Source organism: Leucoraja erinacea, chromosome 5 (assembly GCF_028641065.1).
Source record: "Leucoraja erinacea ecotype New England chromosome 5, Leri_hhj_1, whole genome shotgun sequence".
Lineage (NCBI taxonomy): Eukaryota > Metazoa > Chordata > Chondrichthyes > Rajiformes > Rajidae > Leucoraja > Leucoraja erinaceus.
The window spans coordinates 25,527,828-25,549,303 of record NC_073381.1 but is presented as its reverse complement, the minus strand read 5'-3'; the positions used below and the strand labels follow the sequence as shown (position 1 = coordinate 25,549,303).

General features: G+C 40.9%; 1 protein-coding gene across 1 annotated transcript in view; it reads right to left on the bottom strand.

The window, feature by feature from the left end:
• The window catches only part of LOC129697058 (doublecortin domain-containing protein 2), a 116,492-nt gene that overhangs the window by 19,872 nt on the left and 75,144 nt on the right, over positions 1-21,476 (bottom strand). The window contains 3 exon segments of the mRNA XM_055635268.1: positions 448-551; positions 3,468-3,651; positions 6,585-6,650. Of these exon segments, the coding sequence (XP_055491243.1) occupies positions 448-551; positions 3,468-3,651; positions 6,585-6,650 (354 nt within the window).

Sequence of the window (21,476 nt, the reverse complement as noted above, 5' to 3'; positions counted from 1 at the left end):
GGAGAACAGAGAGGAGTAAGTGAGCCTTTAAGAGGACCTGAGAACACAAACCCTCATCCCATTAGACAATCAGATTATTCTGATACTGAACCAACTTTCAGATGGAATAACCTGTCAGTGAAGCTGTGGTAAAAACTGTTGAGAACTTAATGCAAAGTAATGGAATTGATGAGCAAGCTCAGTGGCTCAAATGGCCCACTTCTTCTGCTAACTATTATGTTTTTAAACAGAATTATATGGGGAAAAATGAATTTATTTAAATGTTTGGTAAAATGCATGCATCTAGTTTTGGATGTGACAAGATAATTAAAATGGTTTTAAATAACTTGCGAGGAGTGACCAAAACCATCTGGTAAAACATCCAGAATTCTGAATGATACAAAATCATATTGTGCGTTTACAAAAGAGCAAGAAAAACATGCATTTCAAAGAATGTAAAATGTTAACCTGATCAATCGGTAGATCCACTCTCATGTCTGCATCTTCCCTCACCTCAGCAGCATCTTGAGTTTCTTTCCGAGCGTCTTGAGCTTTAAACACACCATTATCTTCTAAACCAAACAGACATAATATCCATCATGTTACACACAAGCACAAGCATGCTTGTTTTACATCTAATAACTTTGATTTTAGTGAAGATATATCACATACTATGTGACTGTCAAATAGATCAGAGGAATCCACTAGCCAGTAGATGTTAGAAATCAAACATTTACCCCATTAATTTCATCAAAGAAAATGGTCACCATATCTTACTCATGCCTATTTTTCCAGCAGCGACATCAGTAACGTGAAACTGACCCCAAGGCCCAATGGTAACGTTAACTACATTATTAAAATATTCCAAAATGGTTGGATTCTCCAATTGGGATGTGAGATCCAATGAGTTTTGCAACATATAAAACTGTTGATTCAACAGGTAATTTTTCCAGAAAAAAAAATCAATAACTTTACCACAATGATTTAATTCATTTAACATTTGATTCAAAGCAATTCATGTCTTTTGGTCCATAACAATTAGGTGAATACATTTCACCAAATCTATCCCAGCTGCGATTCAATAGTTAAATAGTTATTCGGCATTATGCCATTTTACTCTCAAACACTCTTCTTGATATCAAGATCTGAACATGGCATCCATAGTTATTGTGGAGGATGCTGCTGTCAAAAGCGTACCACCTAGTGTGTCTGTTTCCCCCCATTCCCCATCTCTTTTTATCTTCTGTATGAATTGATTGATCATAATTGTTGTCCAGTATTTGCACAACTGGCCATGTATCATTTATAAACCTTGTCAGTTGATTATTAGAATGGAGATTAGTATCAAATGCTGCCTACCTCTCCCATGTCAACAGTTTATTACCAGCAGCTCTTGTTTTATTCACTTTGAAATATTAAACATTCATTTGGTCTTTTGAAGATCTGACAACATATGATGGGATACCTTAGAAGAACCCTTGGGCCTCTCCTGCTCTGATTTCCCCATCCCCCTCTCCAGACCATCATGCGCAGCCATGTTCTGGTTAAAGACCCTGCCACTGAGCTCAGGGAGTGAATGAGTAGTATTCCAATATTGCCCTAACCTTAAAAGCAGCCAACCCTATCTCTTTGTGCTCTTTAATGGATTTTGTGGTTCATAATAATATCACATTCTCAATTGGGAAGGAAAATTCATTGTATAAGCTCTCTAAAAATTCAAGCTGTCTCCTGAATTGCCTTTATCATAAATTGTAAGTTTGAAAACAATGGACAAAACATGTTTTTTTGTAAGTTTGGGGGGGTTGGGGGGAGTCATTCACCAGCAGTTAGATACAGGTGAGGAGGGTCTATCAAAGCAATTAATGCCCATCCATGTAGCATCACTTCTCTGGATTGGGAATGTGGTACAATAAGAGCATGGAAATATGGATACACAGTTCTGTCAATCTTCTTGGAAAGGACAAGATCTTGCATCCAAATCCACTGCCTGGCCACATTCCATCCCTAACACTCCCCACTACAATAGGCAAAAATAATGAGCTAGCCATCTGACTTCTAAACTTTGATTCTGACAACTGCTTCTCGGCACAAGAAATTCATGAAAATATTACATTAGTCTCAGGGAATGCACAGAGATTTTTTTTCCATGTTGATGCCTGCATTAAATTATTTTTATGTGCTGTTTGACTTTTATCATACTCCCTTAATTTTTTCACCAAATTATTTCAGAAATATCACTGGCTGCCTAGTTTAAGTGCCAGTGTCTGGTTCACCAGTAATGAGGAGAGTCAGCTTCTTAACCTTTAAACTAGCCAGCTCCTTAGCCCCACTTGTACAACCTTAAATCATATAAAAATCTCAAGACTTTTTAACGAAGAAGCAATATAAAAATGGCAGCGTTGACATCACTACTTAAAATTACGATGAAGGGGAAAGGCAAGACAATTGTGAAGTTTATCACACAGGTAAGTGGGAGAACAGTGCTTCCAAAATAATGTTACAGGGATTGAAGGACTTGAAGAAATAAGTTAGTCCTTAGATACAAGAAAAGGTAGAATATCTGCTGCAACAGTACCAAATGCCCTGACACCCCAGACTGATGGAGTAGTATGGGTGTCGGGTTATGAGAAGAAGGCAGGAGAATAGGTTGAGAGGGAAAGGTAGATCAGCAATGATTGATTGGCGGAGTAGACTTGCTGGCTTAATTCTACTCAAAAAACTTATAATTGCGGGGAGTTGAATACAATGTTCAGCCTACTCTTTATATAGGATTTGAGTATAGGAGCAGGGAGATTCTACTGCAGTTGGACAGGGTCTTGGTGAGACCACACCTGGAGTATTGCATACAGTTTTGGTCCCCTAATCTGAGAAAATACATTCTTGCCATAGAGGGAGTGCAGAGAAGGTTCACCAGACTGATTCCTGGGATGTCAGGACTTTCATATGAAGAAAGACTGAATAGACTTGGCTTGTACTCGCTAGAATTTAGAAGATAGAGGGGGGATCTTATAGAAACTTACAAAATTCTTAAGGGGTTGGACAGGCTAGATGCAGGAAGATTGTTCCCGATGTTGGGAAAGTCCAGAACAAGGGGTCACAGTTTAAGGATAAGGGGGAAATCTTTTAGGACCGAGATGAGAAAAACATTTTTTACAAAGAGAGTGGTGAATCTGTGGAATTATCTGCCACAGAAGGTAGTTGAGGCCAGTTCATAGGCTATATTTAAGAGGGAGTTAGATGTAGCCCTTGTGGCTAAAGGGATCAGGGGGTATGGAGAGAAGGCAGGTACAGGATACTGAGTTGGTTGATCAGCCATGATCATATTGAATGGCGGTGCAGGCTAGAAGGGCCGAATGGCCTACTCCTGCACCTAATTTCTATGTTTCTATGTTTCTTGATACCAGCACTCATTTGACTAGCAAGCAAAGGTAGATTTTACAGTACAATCTGCTTACTTTAAAAACAATTATTAAATTGTTGCAACCTACCGTATTCAGCCAACGGACCAGCCGAATGTTTGTGGTGTTTGACCTTCATAGGTTTTGCACGAAAAATTGAATTTTTCTCCCTGGATGGTTTTGCTTCCAGGTCTTTGGACTGCCCTTGAACCATTTGCGGAGCTCCCACAAGCACTTGTCCATCTGTCGTAGAATGGGAACTATCACCTTCAGACTGGATATTTGAGAGAGAAACATTTTTCATGTTCTTAAAATTGTTTTTTCTTTCGGAACATAAAAAAGACATAAAGCTTGCCCAATTAGTATGTATGGCATATTCATTTCTCAGTAATCCCTTTTTAATGGACCGTAAAGCTCTTGGGAAGAGGCAGCAATTGATTTTCCCTAAATCCTCGACTATCTTAACTGAACAGTGTATCAGTCACAGAACTGGGCAAACTCGTGATTTACTAGCTCATTGCAATGCCTGCATTCGCAATAAAAAATCTCTACGCTCTATTTGGGAGTGGAGTATATAAGAGACTCTTGTGTCACAGTAGCAAAGCTGTAAAATATTCCTAGCTGAAAATAAATAATCTAATTTCCTCATTCTCATTACTACAAGGCTGATGCTGAAATGGGAACAAAGACGGGTATAGGTTGAGAATACAGTCAATTCGGAATAATAACATGGCTCAAATTGGTCTCAGCATCCCTGGAAATGGTTTATATCCTATCCCTTTGAAACAATCTACTACTCGGGACTTTGTTCAGTTTCCAGAGGTCACACTGAGCAAAATATTAACAGGCATTTGTATTTACATGACAGGTTTGAAGTGGAAAAAATGTCTCAAGGTACTTCACAGAGATGTAATAACAGAAGTAAAAGTATTGCATCTTTCGTCTCCAACACCTTACATTGATTTTCAAAGAGCACACGACATGTTTTATATTTTCCATTCATAACTTGGAATATTCAGATTCAGATTCAGATTCAGATTCAGATTCAATTTTAATTGTCATTGTCAGTGTACAGTACAGAGACAACGAAATGCATTTAGCATCTCCCTTGAAGAGCGACATAGCAAATTCTAATATAGAGAAAATGCTGAGTGAATTCATTCATTCACATCTAAAATAAGCTTTCACCCCATGTGCCAGACCGAATTTAAAGTCATGCTCCCAAAATTTAAGTAAAAGACAATGATGGATGTCAATATTTAAGATTTCAACAATATCCTCTGCCAATTATAGACCTTTTAGCTTTGATGCAAGATTAATGGGATGCAAATTAACAATGTCACCATACAGCCCTCCAACACATCTGAACACCAGTATCAAAATAGCACTACCTTCTGATGTTTTGTAGAGGTTTACACCTCGCATTGCTTCACTGAATGGAATTTTAAAATGATGTCTATCTTTGGAGTTTGAAATTTCAATATGAGAGATCAGGATGGGAATTTCACAATTCACTTTATATCAGCCTGTGCTGGATTCAAATTCTAATCCAAAGGGAAAGAACAATGCACCAACTCTGGTTGTTTCCATTGGAAATCTCCCATGCAACATTGTAGATATCATTAGCTTAATTGTTGCTCATTAAACTCAAACCTACTTGATTTTCTTTGCTATGTTTCCCAAAGCATTCTCTGTGTTCTGATACAGGGTTATTGGGACTGATACTCTTAATATTGTCACTCTTTCCACAGATACTTTCCTGATGAAGACTTTAACATATTTTTAAATTTCAGATTTCCAGCATCTGCAGCATTTCTTTGCAAGGTATCTTGTGAATAAAATGAGAGAGGCTGGGAATGCCCTCTGTTTATTTGCAACACAGAGACAATCTTCAGGTCAAAGCCTGCAGGTTTGGTGACTTGGAATCTGACTTTTTTTGCCCATCTGACAATAAGTTAATATGGTTTTAGTTTAAAGAAGAAGGTATTGAGTTTTTAAGTGAAAGGGATATAGAGATTGTTTAAAAGAATTAGCCATATTCTGGAGAGGAGTTTGGAGGACACTCAGTTGTTCAATGACTACAGAAGCCAACTGAATCTGTCGGAAACCAGGACTTTACTGTATAACAGTAATAGTCATTGCATTATTAGTGTCTGAGTAATATATTTATATTTGGATAAATGAGCTTATAAAGAATACCCTACACCCTATCATTTATAAATAAAAAGATAGACACAAAGTGCTGGAGTAACTCAGCGGGTCAGCCAGCATCTCTGGAGAAAAGGAACAGGTGAAGTTTGGCGTAGGGATCCTTCTTCAGATGTATTCCTTACAAAGAAAAAACATTTTATATTGGGTTTGCCATGAAACATTCCAACCCCTGTGTGCTTTCAGGTGTAAGTGGTCAATGCCTGTATTATAAAACAAGCTCATAGTGAATTGACACCCCCATCTACGTTTATTGCCTTTCTCTGCAATGGACAGAAGTGAAAATAAAATGTAACAAGGACGACGAGCTCACCATGAGCTCACCTCGCCCCATAGTGAACCCCAATTTCATCCCCAAACGTGAACCTTTACCTAGCTGATTCTGAACCACTGGCTCTGTATCAAAGTGAATACAACCATCTCGCCTGATGTTTTGTGAAATCTTAATTTTTCACACAAAATTCTGCTCACCATTGTTTTGGTGATGTTATGCTATCAATGTCTCCATTATAGTAGACAAAATACAAATATTAATCATCCTGTACACTGTATGCTGTTAGTCTATTAAACATAAAGAAAACTAAAAATAAATAGCAATTGATTATAGAAGAAAATTTTCTTTCTAGAAACTTACACTACATTAATCATTTCGTACATCAATTGGTTAATGGCAAAAAAACAATCTATAATCAAAATTAAAATGTGTCACGTGATAAAGTCACATAAAGCTAGTTAACGAATTTAAAATAGTAAAACAGGCCTACACCGTTGACCGCAATGGAAAACAAAATATTGGTTATGGTATGATAGGATCTGATAGCTTGATGTGAACCCGCTTCCCACACACGGTGAAAGCTGATTTCCTATTCTAAATGTTTTAAGCACACACCATCTTCTATCCTACAAATAGACAGAGAAAGGTCTTTACTACAATACAACGGTTTAAGGTGGACTGCTGCACGCCAAACTAACCCAATGGTGGGATAACAGCTAGTTTACCTGCTGGGGAGAGAACAAAAATCCAGAGTCACTTGATTCACCATGGGATATGTCATGCAGCTCAAACTGAGAAGACAAAAGTTCAAATTAATGGCAATTTAGTAGAATTACAGGCCTAAACTGGGATAGGGAACATAAATGTCCTTAGCTAAAACAGACAATTAAAATGATTGGATATTCTAACACTAAGCAAAACATCATTGTGGACTACCGTAGGCCACAGAATCTCATGACTATACTTTGGATTTTACTCAGAAGCAAAGATCAAAGGGGCAATCTCATCTAGTCAGTGCCAATCTTCCTTTGTTTAACATGGAAATCCATCTTGAAATTTAAAAGTAGTGTTATTACATGGTTTTCTTTTCTACCCCTCAGCTGGTAAATATAAACAGAAGTTTAACTTAAACTATTCCTTGCAAAATTAACAAAATCATCCCAAAAGAGGATCAAAAGGACAGTAATGGACAATGACAACACAAGAAAAAATGTTTAAAGTGACCAGCATTGAGGGCCAATTTGACAAGATAGTAAAGAGCTAGAAAAGATAGTGAAGATAGTAAAGATAATCAAAATAGGTCATAGCCAAAATGATCCATTACCAAATGAAGCATACTTGCTGTTATTGTTAAAATCAAAAGACTTCCTAATCAACCATGACTGGTATTGAATAGGAACACAGAAAAGGTAGACAAAAATGCTGGAGAAACTCAGTAGGTGAGGCAGCATCTATGGAGTGAAGGAATAGGCGATGTTTCGGGCCCGAAACCCTTCTCCAGACCCGAAACGTTGCCTAATTCCTTCGCTCCATAGATGCTGCCTCACCCGCTGAGTTTCTCCAGCATTTTTGTCTACCTTCGATTTTCCAGCATCTGCAGTTCCTTCTTAAACAGGAATAAAGAAAACCCTGTTTTCCTTAAAATACTATCAGATGCAAAACAAGCCTGGAACTAATGGGCCTGTCCCACTTAGGCGATTTTTCAGGCGACTGTCAAGTCATAGCCGGTTGCTGAAAACCTGGCGACTGGAACAGCGACTGTCAGAGTGGAACACACACATACACATAACTTCCTTCACCAGCCAGTTATGCAGGCGGGGGACAGGGCAAGCAGTGGGGTGCTGAGTGAAATTTACACGGTGCAAAGCCAATGTGATACAGACACACACCACGATGAACAGGAAGGTTGGCGCTGTAATTATGACGGTGAAACACAGTTTACGGGAAGGGTAACAAGCCCTTTAAAAGAGGGGGGAGAGAGGGGTGAGAGGGGGAGAAGGGGGGGATGGGTGGGGAGAGGGAGTGGAGACAACTTTTAAGAAGCCAGAGATACACGGCTGTGAAGCTCGGCGGACATTAACATTCTCGGTTGGTTATCCTTGGTTCTGAAAACTACTGTTTACGTTTTTTTTCCCCAATGAGCCAATGCACCGGCGACAACCTACAAGATCCTACAAGAACCTCACGACCCTGAAGGCGACTGCCCAGCAGCCGCCCGCGAACATGTGGCGACCATGCATCCTCTCCTGTATTTGCCTAAAAGGTCGCCTAAGTGGGACAGGCCCATGAGTGTGTCGCAAACTAAAAAGTGAGGAAACACTTTAAGACTGAATTATTCAGACCAGTAATAATGATACAATAGAAAGGCAGAAGCAGTTCCTTCCTGAATCTTTGGTAATTTATCTAAATGGCATCGTTGGGAAAAGAGGAAGTACAACGGGATCTGGGGGTCCTTGTGCATCAGTCTATGAAAGTTAGCATGCAGGTACAGCAGGCAGTGAAGAAAGCGAATGGCATGTTGGCCTTTATAACAAGAGGAATCGAATATAGGAGCAAAGAGGTCCTTCTGCGGTTGTACAGAGCCCTAGTAAGACCACACCTGGAGTGTGCAGTTTTGGTCCCCTAATTTGATGAAGGACATTCTTGCTATTGAGGGATTGCAACATAGGTTTACAAGGTTAATTCCCGGGATGGCGGGACTGTCATATGCTGAGAGAATGGAGCAGCTGGGCTTGTACACTCTGGAGTTTAGAAGGATGAGAGGATATTTCATTGAAACATATAAGATTGTTAAGGGCTTGGACACGCTAGAGGCAGGACACATGTTCCCGATGTTGGGGTAGTCCAGAACCAGGGGCCACAGTTTAAGAATAAGGAGTAAGCCATTTAAAACGGAGATGAGAATACACTTTTTCTCACAGAGAGTGGTGAGTCTGTGAAATTCTCTGCCTCAGAGGCAGGTTCTCTGGGTGCTTTCAAGAGAGAACTAGATAGGGCTCTTAAAAATAGCGGAGTCAAGGGATTTAGGGAGAAGGCAGGAACCGGGTACTGATTGTGGATGATCAGCCAAGTCAAGTCAAGTTTATTCGTCACATACACATACGAGATGTGCAGTGAATTGAAAAGTGGCAATGCTCGCGGACTTTGTTTAAAAAAACCAAACAAACTACAAACAGAATGGAACAGAATCACATATTCTTTTACATATCAAATATTGTGGGCGGAAGGAAAAAGGGGAAAAAAAACAGTAATTTAAAAAAAAAACAGTAGTATGGTACAGTAAAGTTAGTCCCTGGTGAGACAGGAGTTTACAGTCCTAATGGCCTCTGGGAAGAAACTCCTTCTCAACCTCTCCGTTCTCACAGCATGGCAACGGAGGCATTTGCCTGACCGTAGCAGCTGGAACAGTCCATTGCAGGGTTGGAAGGGGACTCCCATGGTCTTATTGGCTCTGGAGTTGCACCCAGATATAGTTTCTGCAGAGGGGCGAGTGAAGTTCCCATAGTGCGTTCAGCCGAACGCACTACTCTCTGCAGAGCCTTCTTGTCCTGGGCAGAGCAATTCCCAAACTAGATTGTGATATTTCCGGACAAGATGCTTTCCACAGCCGCTGAGTAGAAGCACTGGAGGATCCTCAGAGACACTCTGAATTTCCTCAATTGCCTGAGGTGGTAAAGGCACTGCCTTGCCTTACTCACGGTGCTGCGGCGTGTGATGTCCATGTCATATCCCCAGAGATGTATCCTCAGCCATGATCACATTAAATGGCGGTGCTGGCTTGTAGGGCCAAATGGCCTACTCCTGCACCTATTCCTACTCCTACAATATTGTCTATTGTAATTGGACAGTCTATACATATTGCAAAATGCCCCATTTCTCTGCATTTCAAATGAAAGAGTGCAAGGATAGGGAAAAACTGAATAGCATGTCATCCATCACCTTAGTCACAACATTCTTTCTTCCTTACTGCCTGATGCCCAAACATCTACCTTTCCCTTCCAGTCACACTGAGGATCACGGCCTGTTTCTTTTCCACGTGTCCGTGTCCCTTTTGATTCATCAGATTGTCCCCAAATGAGATATTGTTTCAATTCATGGATGCTTGGAATCCTTAGTTACGCAGCCACTCTTTGCAATTGAGCAACTTCATTGTACCACTGGGGATATTGTTATCAGGTACTGGCATGCTCAATCATGCAGAGAATCCCACGATGATTATATTATGACAACCCCTTCACTGCTCCTTGGGAAAAAGACATAAAACTATCAGAAGTCGGACCTGGGTTAAGTCCCATATCTCCAAGACCATTCAGTTAGATGATGGCCAATATGATCATTGGCTTTGGCACCAGCTTTCTCCTCCTTTCCCATAACTCTCAGTTCCCCCGTAATCCTAACATTTCAGTCAAAAATATACTTAGCGATTCGGCATCCACAATTTTCCACTTTAGAAACTTACAAAGATTTACAAAAGCTCTGAGAGAAAACAACCCCACTTTTCTCATCGTTAAATGGGCTTTTATCCTGAAACCATATCCTCTGGCTCTAGATTCACCCATCAGAAGTAAGACAAGGCCATGGTTAGAGAGATGCATGAAAGTCTCATCCAAGTGCCAACACACAAAGGAGGAGAATTTTACACATCTGCTTCTGGTTCCACTATCTGTTTACAGCAATGTAGTTTGACATAGTATTTCACACATTTTGTTGATGCGCTTAAATTTTAGTCAGGTAAGACTGGAACCTTTGCTGATTTAAGACAAATATGATTGAGCCGATGTACAGTAAATCCATCTACATAATGGTGGACTGTCAGAACCTACATCCCAGGGTGGAAATGACAAAGTTAGAGGGTTTAAGATGAGAGGGGCAATGTTTAAATAATATGTGGGGCAAGTTTATTTTGCACAGAGAATAGGAGGTGCCTGGAACCTGCTGCCCAGGAGTGGTGATGGATGCAAATACATTGGTGACATTTAAAAGGCTTTTATATAGGCACATGCGTTTGGGATATGGATCACTTGCAGGCAGAGTTTAATTTAGTTTAATTAGTTGATTATTTCGTTTGGTTAATTAGTTAGTTAATTTGTTGATTAGTTTAATTTGGCATCATGTTCGGCTCAGTCATCATGGGCTGAAGGACCTGTTCCTGTGCTTTACTGTTGTATAACCTTTGTCTCTGATAACATGTAGCAAACTTCTGTATGCTGACAAATTTCTCTGTGCTCCTTTCTCAGAATAAATTGTTCATACTCAAAGTTATTCTCTCCAAACAATTACGAGAGAATATTTCTAGGACATCATTCCCCTTCACAGGGAGATCTGCTTGAAGTATTTAACAACACCAGAGATAACAAATATCAACATTATGAATAGCACTGTAGATTTTTAATAAGATGACCCTTTCAATGATGTAGAATTTTCCCAAGACATACACTTCCCTTTAAACAATCATGCTTTTTGACTGGCAGGGCAATCCTTGTTTGGAATCCTTGTTTCTAATTTGGCAAACATCTCCATTTACTGTTCGCAGTAAAGGTACTGAGAACAAGAAATCAGCACAGAGATGATGAAGTCTCAACATTAATCCCATAAAGCATTTTTTTCTCTCCTCATTTCCGTGTACCCCGGAAATATATGCTCATGCACACATGCTCAGCTAGTCCTCTACGATCCATTTTCTTCATTAACTACCAGTGAAGGTTAACTTATAGTACTCAGTTTACACCGACATAGTTTAGTTCAGAGATACAATGTGGAAACAGGCCCTTTGCACCACCAAGTCCAAGCCAATCATCGATCACACTAGTTCTATGTTATCCCACTTTCTCAGGGCAATTTACAATTTACAGAAGACATTTATCCTACAAACCTGCACATCTTTGGAGTGTGGGAGGAAACCGGAGCACCCAGAGAGAACCCATGCAGTCACAGGGAGATCATAAAAACTCCACACAGAGAGCACCAGTAATCAGGATCAAACCAGGTGCTCTAGTGCTGTAATGCCCCTGTCCCACTTAGGAAACCTGAACGGAAACCTCTGGAGACTTTGCGCCCCACCCAAGGTTTCCGTGCGGTTCCCGGAGGTTCCTGGAGGTTTTTGTCAGTCTCCCTACCTACTTCCACTACCTGCAACCTCCGGCAACCACCGGCAACCACCTGCAACCTCCGGGAACCGCACGGAAACCTTGGGTGGGGCGCAAAGTCTCCAGAGGTTTCCGTTCAGGTTGCCTATGTGGGACAGGGGCATTAGGCACCAGGGCCATGGGCTTAGTAATCTGTGCAAATATTTTTATTTCATTATTTATGCCTTCCAAATCTGGATTGTCCAGATCTTAATCTGAATCAGAATCCTACACCTAAGAGAAAAATTTCTCTGCTCCTCTCCAAAAATATATGAGCACCATGGATATCTGACAACATCAATGACACAACACCATGTTGTCATCTTCTAATTTGTGTCCTTGTTGTTTATTAAACTGCAATCATAAAATATCAGCAATTATTTTCTGCTTCACCATCCCACTCTCACTGTGACTTTTCTGTCTGTGGTCTCCTGCACTATTACAACATTTCATCTTCCATCTGGGCATATTGAAGTCTGCGGGGCTCGATGCTGAATTCTGGCTGTTTTTGCATTTAGCATCTTTTCATTTTTGTCAGACCATATGACATTTCACAGTATACAACATTAACAACGCAATGCACAATCAAAGAATCTTAATCTTATCTAATTGCTAAGTCATTTCACCCTGTTAGAGAAATGCTTTTAGAAATTACAAAGTGCTGGAGTAATTTAGTGGGAAAAAAACAGCTTCTTCAGACTGAAGAAGGGTCCTGAACTGAAACATCACCTATCCAATCCTTCCACAGATGCTGCCTGATCCATTGAGTTATTCCAGCACTTAGTATTTGGCTCATGATTCCAGCATCTGCAGTTCCTCATGTCTCCAGAGACATTCCTTTGTTCCACCCTCCATCACCTTCCTCCATTATCTCTGCTGTCTTAATAAACCTGTAGATTAACTTGTTTCTCACTTTTCCCAGTTCTGTAACATTAAATGCTTCTTTCTTCACCGATGGCATCTGACTGGCTGAGTTCTTCTCAGTTTTTCTTCTGGGGTATTTTAAGATTTTCAGCATCTGCAGGTTTTTGTTATGTTATTTTCTTATCTTTTATGTAGCAGCTTACTTTGCCATTGCAGACATCCAACTAAGCTTTCTTCCTTAATGAAAGAAATTGTAAACTGCATTTTAAGAATAGACATAGAAACATAGAAACATAGAAATTAGGTGCAGGAGTAGGCCATTCAGCCCTTCGAGCCTGCACCACCATTCAATATGATCATGGCTGATCATCCAACTCAGTATCCCGTACCTGCCTTCTCTCCATACCCTCTGATCCCCTTGGCCACAAGGGCCACATCTAACTCCCTCTTAAATATAGCCAATGAACTGGCCTCAACTACCCTCTGTGGCAGAGAGTTTCAGAGATTCACCACTCTCTGTGTGAAAAAAGTTCTCCTCATCTCGGTTTTAAAGGTTTTCCCCCTTATCCTTAAGTTGTGACCCCTTGTCCTGGACTTCCCCAACATCGGGAACAATCTTTCTGCATCTAGCCTGTCCAACCCCTTAAGAATTTTGTAAGTTTCTATAAGATCCCCTCTCAATCTCCTAAATTCTAGAGAGTATAAACCAAGTCTATCCAGTCTTTCTTCATAAGACAGTGCTGACATCCCAGGAATCAGTCTGGTGAACCTTCTCTGCACTCCCTCTATGGCAATAATGTCCTTCCTCAGATTTGGAGACCAAAACTGTACGCAATACTCCAGGTGTGGTCTCACCAAGACCCTGTACAACTGCAGTAGAACCTCCCTGCTCCTATACTCAAATCCTTTTGCTATGAAAGCCAACATACCATTCGCTTTCTTTACTGCCTGCTGCACCTGCATGCCTACCTTCAATGACTGGTGTACCATGACACCCAGATCTCGCTGCATCTCCCCCTTTCCCAATCGGCCACCATTTAGATAATAGTCTGCTTTCCCGTTTTTGCCACCAAAATGGATAACCTCACATTTATCCACATTATACTGCATCTGCCAAACATTTGCCCCCTCACCCAGCCTATCCAAGTCACCTTGCAGTCTCCTAGCATCCTCAGACTGTGTCCTTTCATTGACTACAGAATAAAGTATTATGAAATCAGTTTTTTCTTTGTCTTTTTTTTTGCTTCATGTTAAACTGTACTAAACTGTACTAAATAATGAACTGTTAATGTAATTCCCCAAAGCAGCAGTCACTTAAACCTTATGTTATGGGCTATTAAGCTTGGCAAACCTGACCATAACTACCATAGCATCTACAATGTCAAAATAATGCTTTGCTGTCAGGTTTCTAAGCTGTCTACAGATCCCTCATGTGGTTTGGTTTGATCTATTGATGCTCCTCTGAAGTGAAAGCTTACACTGTTTCTGTACACTGACTACTTCCACTTTACATCATATTTGCATTACAACTGTGCTTTTATGCAGATACAAGATGTAAATTATAATGACATGACATTGCTATGAAAACCTTTGAAAAGCAGACAATGGAACAAAAAGAAGCTACATGTTAAATAAATAGTATTGCAATCGTTTAGAGTGAGAATTTGCTATGTTATAAGCTATAATAAATACAAATAAAAGATGCTTTCATGTAATGGAGTGACACAGCGTGGAAACAGGCCCTTCAGCGCAACCTGCCCACACCGGAAAACATGACCTAGCTACACTAGTCCCACCTACCCGCATTTGGTCCATATCCCTCCAAACCTGCCCTATCCATGTTCTTTCCATTTTATCAGTGTTGGTAGCACAGCAAGAAGCACATCAATTATTTCATATTTACAAGATCCGAGGTGGTAGATTTTGTAATTATATAGCTAAGCAGGATATTTTATGACTGCTCTGAAAGCATCAGTTCTCCCACATCAAGAGCTGATTTTGTACAGTGCACCTTCCACCTCTACATTTATCTTGCTTTGTGCTACTTATTTTCATTTATACATGAACACATTCTGAAATTAATTACAGCATCACAGAATTAATACAAGTGCGAAAATGTATTTGATTAAAAATATTCCTCAGTAATTCCCACAACTGTTTCAAACTTTCACACTCAGTGGGTACAGAGAGGGCCAGATATCACTCTGCTTTTTATATTTTCTGCTGCAATAAGAGTGTTCTCTTCAATTGCTGCTACTTTTTCCCTTTTCTCATTTTGTCCATCTGTCTCTATCAAATGCTTACCTTTCATTTGGTTGGCTTACATTGGTCCACTTTTATACTGCACTGCTTTTTGTGGTGCCTTAGCACACAAGCCAATAGCTGCTATAAATACATTGCCGACAAGTGTCTTGTTTAAAATGAAAATTGATAATCATTCTCAAGATTCCATGAGTAAAAAACCTTTCACAATATTGAAAAATCAAAACAGAGTTATACAGAGTTGTGCGACATGGAAACAGGCCCTTCAACCCAACGCATCCGTTAACCATCTGAACGAGTCCCATTTGCCTGTGTTTGGTCCATATTCCACTAAGCACATTCTCTACGTGATTTCTATCCAATATCGTTTAAACAGTCTAATTGCATCTGCCACTGGTTTGCTCTGTCAGCTTGTTCCATATACCCACAGTTGAAACTTAAATCCCATTTAAATCTACATCACTGATAGTTTTATGTACATCTATAACGTCAACGCTCAATCTCCTATGCTCCAAGGAAAAAGATCCAGCCTATTCACATTATCCTGAAAACTCAAACTCTCCATTCCCAGTAACATCCTCATGAATCATTTCTACACCCTTTCCAGCTCAATGACATCTTCCCTGTAGCAAGGTAACCAGAATTGTGCACAATAATCCAAGTGTTATCTCACAAATTACGTGCAGTTGTAACATGACGTCTTAACCTCTCTACTCGAGGTCCTGGCTGATGACGGCAAGTTGGCTAACCCCTTCTGCACCATCCTGTCTATTTATGTTGTCACTTTCAGGGAGCAATGTACCTGTACCCAAAAGTCTTTCTATTCTCCAACATTGTCGAGGGCCCTACCATATAGCGTACAAACCCTGAACTGATTTAATTTGCCAAAATGCACTTACTAAAATACCTTGCGCTTATCCAAGTAAATATCCAACTGCCATTCCTTTGTCCACACCCCTAATCCATTTAGTGCCTGGTATAATTTCAGATAACCTATCTCACTGTCTTCCACAGCACCAATTTTAGCGTCATCTGCAAACGTAGTAATAATAGACCATTAATATAGATGACATACACCAAAAGACCCAGCACTGATCCCTGTGGCACACTACTGGTCATGAGTCTCAATTTTAAGCCTCAAGATTATTCAATTTGAATGGCATTACAGAGACATGAAGAAAAGTAAGACAACTCTAGAATGCATAAAACAACATGATTTCTTCATATCAAAGATGTTCATGTACATTAATAATTTTGGGACCGGGTCACTATAATATAAGCAAGTGCAGCTGTTATTTTGTACCCATTCAACATCCCACAAATGGCAATAGGATGAATGAGCAGGTACAAGAGGGCATCTGGCCCATACTGTAACCAAGTGGGGATGTAGGTAAAGCAAAACAATTAAACTTTTCTACTTCAGAGGATGCCAGGAAGTCTTTATTAGTTACCATCATCAATGATGAAATTGGTTGCAACCATTGATTGTTCATGTTTAACATGTTAGAACTGTATTTCATTTTGATGTTAATTTATGTTCTTAATAAAATGAGGAACAATAAAATGACAGGAAATTGAGAATTTTTCAATTTACCGCATCTCTTACTGCAGAGGAAATCTCCAGTTAAACTAATCCAACAATAATCTTCAGATAGATATGCCCACTGCTGGACCAATATGACATTTACTTTACCAGTTAATCAGGTAATGTTTAAGTGTCTGATTGTTTGTTATCAATCAGTGTCACGTTATTTTTTTTATGGTGGGCTGGGCAGGAATTACTCTAAAACTAATTTCTGTGCAGCCAATTGATAGAAGAGAGTATTTTGTTCCAGGCTAACATTAAATCCAAATTTTAGAAGTGAAGTGAAATGAACAAATTAATTGTATCAACTCATCCCTTATATTCTGTTAAATGTGTACATTTAAATGAAGGGGGAGTCAGGCCGTGGATGAAATTGCGATGTGGCAGAGAGTTCATATCTGTGCTAGTGATTGTACAAAGTATGTGGTCAACCTATCCAGAGGTATTAAACTAAACATCTGTGAAAAAAAGTTGACCAAATCAGCCAAAGGCATCACACTTTATTCTTGATGAGATCAATTCTTTTCTATGAGACTCTACTGATTTTATTATTCTGGACAAGTTTAATCTAATCATTTATTAAAGTGGAAAGAAAAGTGTAATGGCAAAACTGTGACATATTTCCTTGCCATTGTTGATTGATGATATGACTTTCTTGCATTAATTGTGAGATATTTGCTACCTGCAGTATCAATTATGCCAAGTGGAAAGCCTTGACAATTATGAAATTTCATGGTATAGCCATCATTCATGGGTTCTGCTGAGGATTTTATGCCTACAGACTCTCAGCAAAATTTAAGCGACCGGTGAAATCCCCAGTAAAAGAAAAATCTTTTAACATTGCAAAAGCTTATTATGAACTGTGTTTGTTTAAAAAGTGAATTAATGCTTTTCTAATATTTGTTTACCAATTCGCCATGGCAAAAGTAGAGATATTTAAATATTTATTTGACCACTTTTATATTACAGAAGGATGGCCCTACAATCACCCTATTCTTTTAGAATCTCCATCGCAGGGGACATACTTCTGACTGACATACACTACAAACCAACTGACTCACATGGCTATCTGGACTACACGTCTTCCCACCCTGCCCCCTGTAAAGACACCATCCCCTACTCCCAATTCCTCCGCCTACGCCGCATCTGTTCCCAGGATGAGACGTTCCACACCAGGGCATCGGAAATGTCCTCGTTCTTCAGGGAACGGAGATTCCCCTCCGCCACCATAGATGAGACTTGCACCAGGGTCTCATCTCATCCATCCCCGCACTCGCAACAAGGGCAGAGTCCCCCTAGTCCTCACCTTTCACCCCACCAGCCGACAAAATACAACACATAATCCTCCGCCATTTCCGCCACCTCCAACGTGACCCCACCACTCGCCACATCTTCCCATCTCCCCCTATGACTGCCTTCCGCAAAGACCGCTCCCTCCGCAACTCCCTTGTCAATTCTTCCCTTCCATCCCGTACCACCCCCTCCCCGGGCACTTTCCGTTGCAACCGCAAGAAATGCAACACCAGTCCCTTCACCTCCCCCCTCGACTCCATTCAAGGACCCAAGCAGTCGTTCCAGGTGCGACAAAGGTTCACCTGTATCTCCTCCAAACTCATCTACTGCATCTGCTGCTCTAGATGTCAGCTGATTTACATCGTGGAGACTAAGCGTAGGTTGGGCGATCGTTTCGCCGAACACCTCCGCTCAGTCCGCAATAACCTACCTGAACTCCTGGTGGCTCAGCACTTCAACTCCCCCTCCCATTCCCAATCCGACCTCTCTGTCCTGGGTCTCCTCCATTGCCAGAGTGAGCAACACCGGAAATTGGAGGAACAGCACCTTATATTCCGCCTGGGTTTCTTGCGTCCGGATGGCATGAACGTTGAATTCTCCCAGTTTTGCTAAAGGCCAACTCAGCAAAGGTCTTGAGGGGCAGAATAAGAAGATGAATTTCCTTGTTCTTATTCATGGAATCACTATGGCAGTGACATGACACTTAGACGTGACACTTTTTTACCTCAAGCTGCTTTAGATGTACTATTCTGTGCTGGGGTGATATTTAAGCCTTGTATCAAATCTATCACCTAGTTCCAAATTCCCAGTATTTTTCCAAAGTCCTTCTTTGTACCCATCCATGATGAAATCCTAATCTACCCCATTATCCATGGCAAATATTTTTAATGCTCTTTTCACCCGCATCCTGAGATCCATGTGCAAGATCACCAATTTATCAAAAGCACTTCAGCTAATCTGACCCATGCTTCATGATCTCTATCATACTATTCCTCATGTGCAAACATCAGCATCTCATCTCAGTTCTATTATTCAATAAAATCATGCTTCATCTTTGATGTAGCTTCGGGTTGTGCCAATGTTCTTTAATCCCTTTGATCAAACCAGTGCAATGCCAAGTTATCATTCTTGAAATGTTGAAATGTTTACTAATTTTACTTGTGGATAAAACTGCCTTCATTTTTCAAACTATCCCACCTTTTCCCAGATTATCCAACCTGCCGGGATTATTTCTCTCGCCCCTGATCCCCATAATATTAATAAATGTCAATAAAATGTCCCACTTAACTTTCAACATTTCCTCAGAATGCAACCACATCTTTTATAATCTCTTGCTGTAATGCAATGCTAAGATTCACATCTATAATAATAATAATAATAATAATAATAATAATAATCAATTTTATTTATGGACGCCTTTCAAGAGTCTCAAGGACACCTTACAAAAAATTAGCAGGTAGAGGAAAAACATGTAAGGGGAATGAAATAAATAGTAGAGACATGACTAGTACACAAAGTAAAGACAGAATTCAATACAAAACACAATATGAGGCAATTAATGCACAGATGAAAAGGGAGGGGGACGTGGGGCTAAGGATAGGCAGAGGTGAAGAGATGGGTCTTGAGGTGGGACTGGAAGATGGTGAGGGACACGGAATTGCGGATCAGTTGGGGGAGGGAGTTCCAGAGCCTGGGAGCTGCCCTGGAGAAGGCTATGTCCCCAAAACTGCGGAGGTTGGACTTGTGGATGGAGAGGAGACCGGGTGATGTGGATCTGAGGGACCGTGAGGGTTGGTAGGGGGAGAGGAGGTCAGTGAGATATGGGGGGGGCCAGATGGTGGAGGGCTTTGTATGTGAGGATCAGGATTTTGCAGGTGATCCGGTGGGAGATGGGAAGCCAGTGAAGTTGTTTGAGAACTGGAGTGATGTGATGCCAGGATTTGGTGTGGTTGATGAGTCGGGCGGCTACGTTCTGGACCAGTTGGAGTCGGTTGATGTAGGTGAAGCTGATGCCAAGGAGAAGTGAGTTGCAGTAGTCCAGTCGGGAGGAGATGAAGGCATGGATGAGTCTTTCAGCAGCGGGAGGTGTGAGAGAGGGTCTGAGTTTGGCGATGTTGCGGAGATGAAAGAAAGAGGTTTTAATGACATGGCGGATGTGAGGCTCAAGGGAGAGGGTGGAATCAAAGATCACGCCAAGGTTGCGGGCCTGGGGAGACAGTGGTGCCATCGATTTGGGTGAGTGGGGTTATTGATTTTGCTGAGTGTGGCTTTGGAGCCTATGAGGAGGAATTCTGTCTTATCGTTGTTGAGTTTGAGGAAATTATGTTGCATCCAGGTTTTTATAGCTGACAAACAGCTGATGTACTGTATCCTTCCCTCCCTGGTTATGTGTTGAGAGAACTAGCACAGAAATCCTCACAAAAATCATTAAGCTCATTGCGGATGAGGATTTATGCATATACAGTACTTGTACAATACTCACACACAGCAGATGCATGTTTGTTTACAATAAAAAAACACTAAAAAACTGGAATAACTTAGCAGGTCGGGCAGCATCTCTGGAGGCCATGGATAGGTAGCATTATGCCCCTGTCCCACTTAGGAAACATGAACGGAAACCTCTGGAGACTGTGTGCCCCACCCAGGGTTTCCGTGCAGTTCCCGGATGTTCATAGAGGTTCCTGGAGGTTTTTGTCAGTCTCCCTACCTGCTTCCACTACCTGCAACCTCCAGGAAACTTGGGTGGGGCGCAAAGTCTCCAGAGGTTTCCGTTCAGGTTTCCTAAATGGGACAGGGGCATTACTGATCCTGAAGAAGAGTCCCAACACAAAAAGTAATTTATCCATGTGCTCCAGAGCCGCTGCATGGCCTGCTGAGTTACCCCAGTACATTTTTGCACAATATGCATCAGTCTGAAATGCCTCTCCAAAAACAGTCAAATTTAAATTCCCAGGGTGCATTACCATAACCGCCCACATTTATCCATTTTTAATGCCATTTCAAAACCTTTAACCAGGCCTGCAATTCCTTCTTGCACCCTGCAAGCAAGAAAATTGGTTTGCCAAGCACATACAGTACAGATTCACTGATTGAAGGGGGAAAAAAATTACTTAAACTGCTGAGAATGACAAAAAGCACTGAAGCTTTTTGAAGGATTGAACCCAGGTCCCTGGAGCTGTGGGGCAGCATTACTAACTGCTACACCATTCTGCCAGCAATGCTGTTAATGTCATGCATTCAACATGCATGGAGGATCCAGCAGCAGGGCTTTCCAGCACCTGCATCTTTAAAGGGGATCATCAATAACCTGCAGGCGATTTTTACTGACTGCTTTATCAAGCTTTGATTCGCGTGATGTGGCGTTCTGTGAATCAAGACATCTTTCAAGCTTTTTAAGGCCTACAAAATGTGGAACCCTGTGATCAAGAAACTTTTGTTGCCTTGAGGCTTCTACACAACCATAAGTATTGCTGGGGTATATTGCGGTG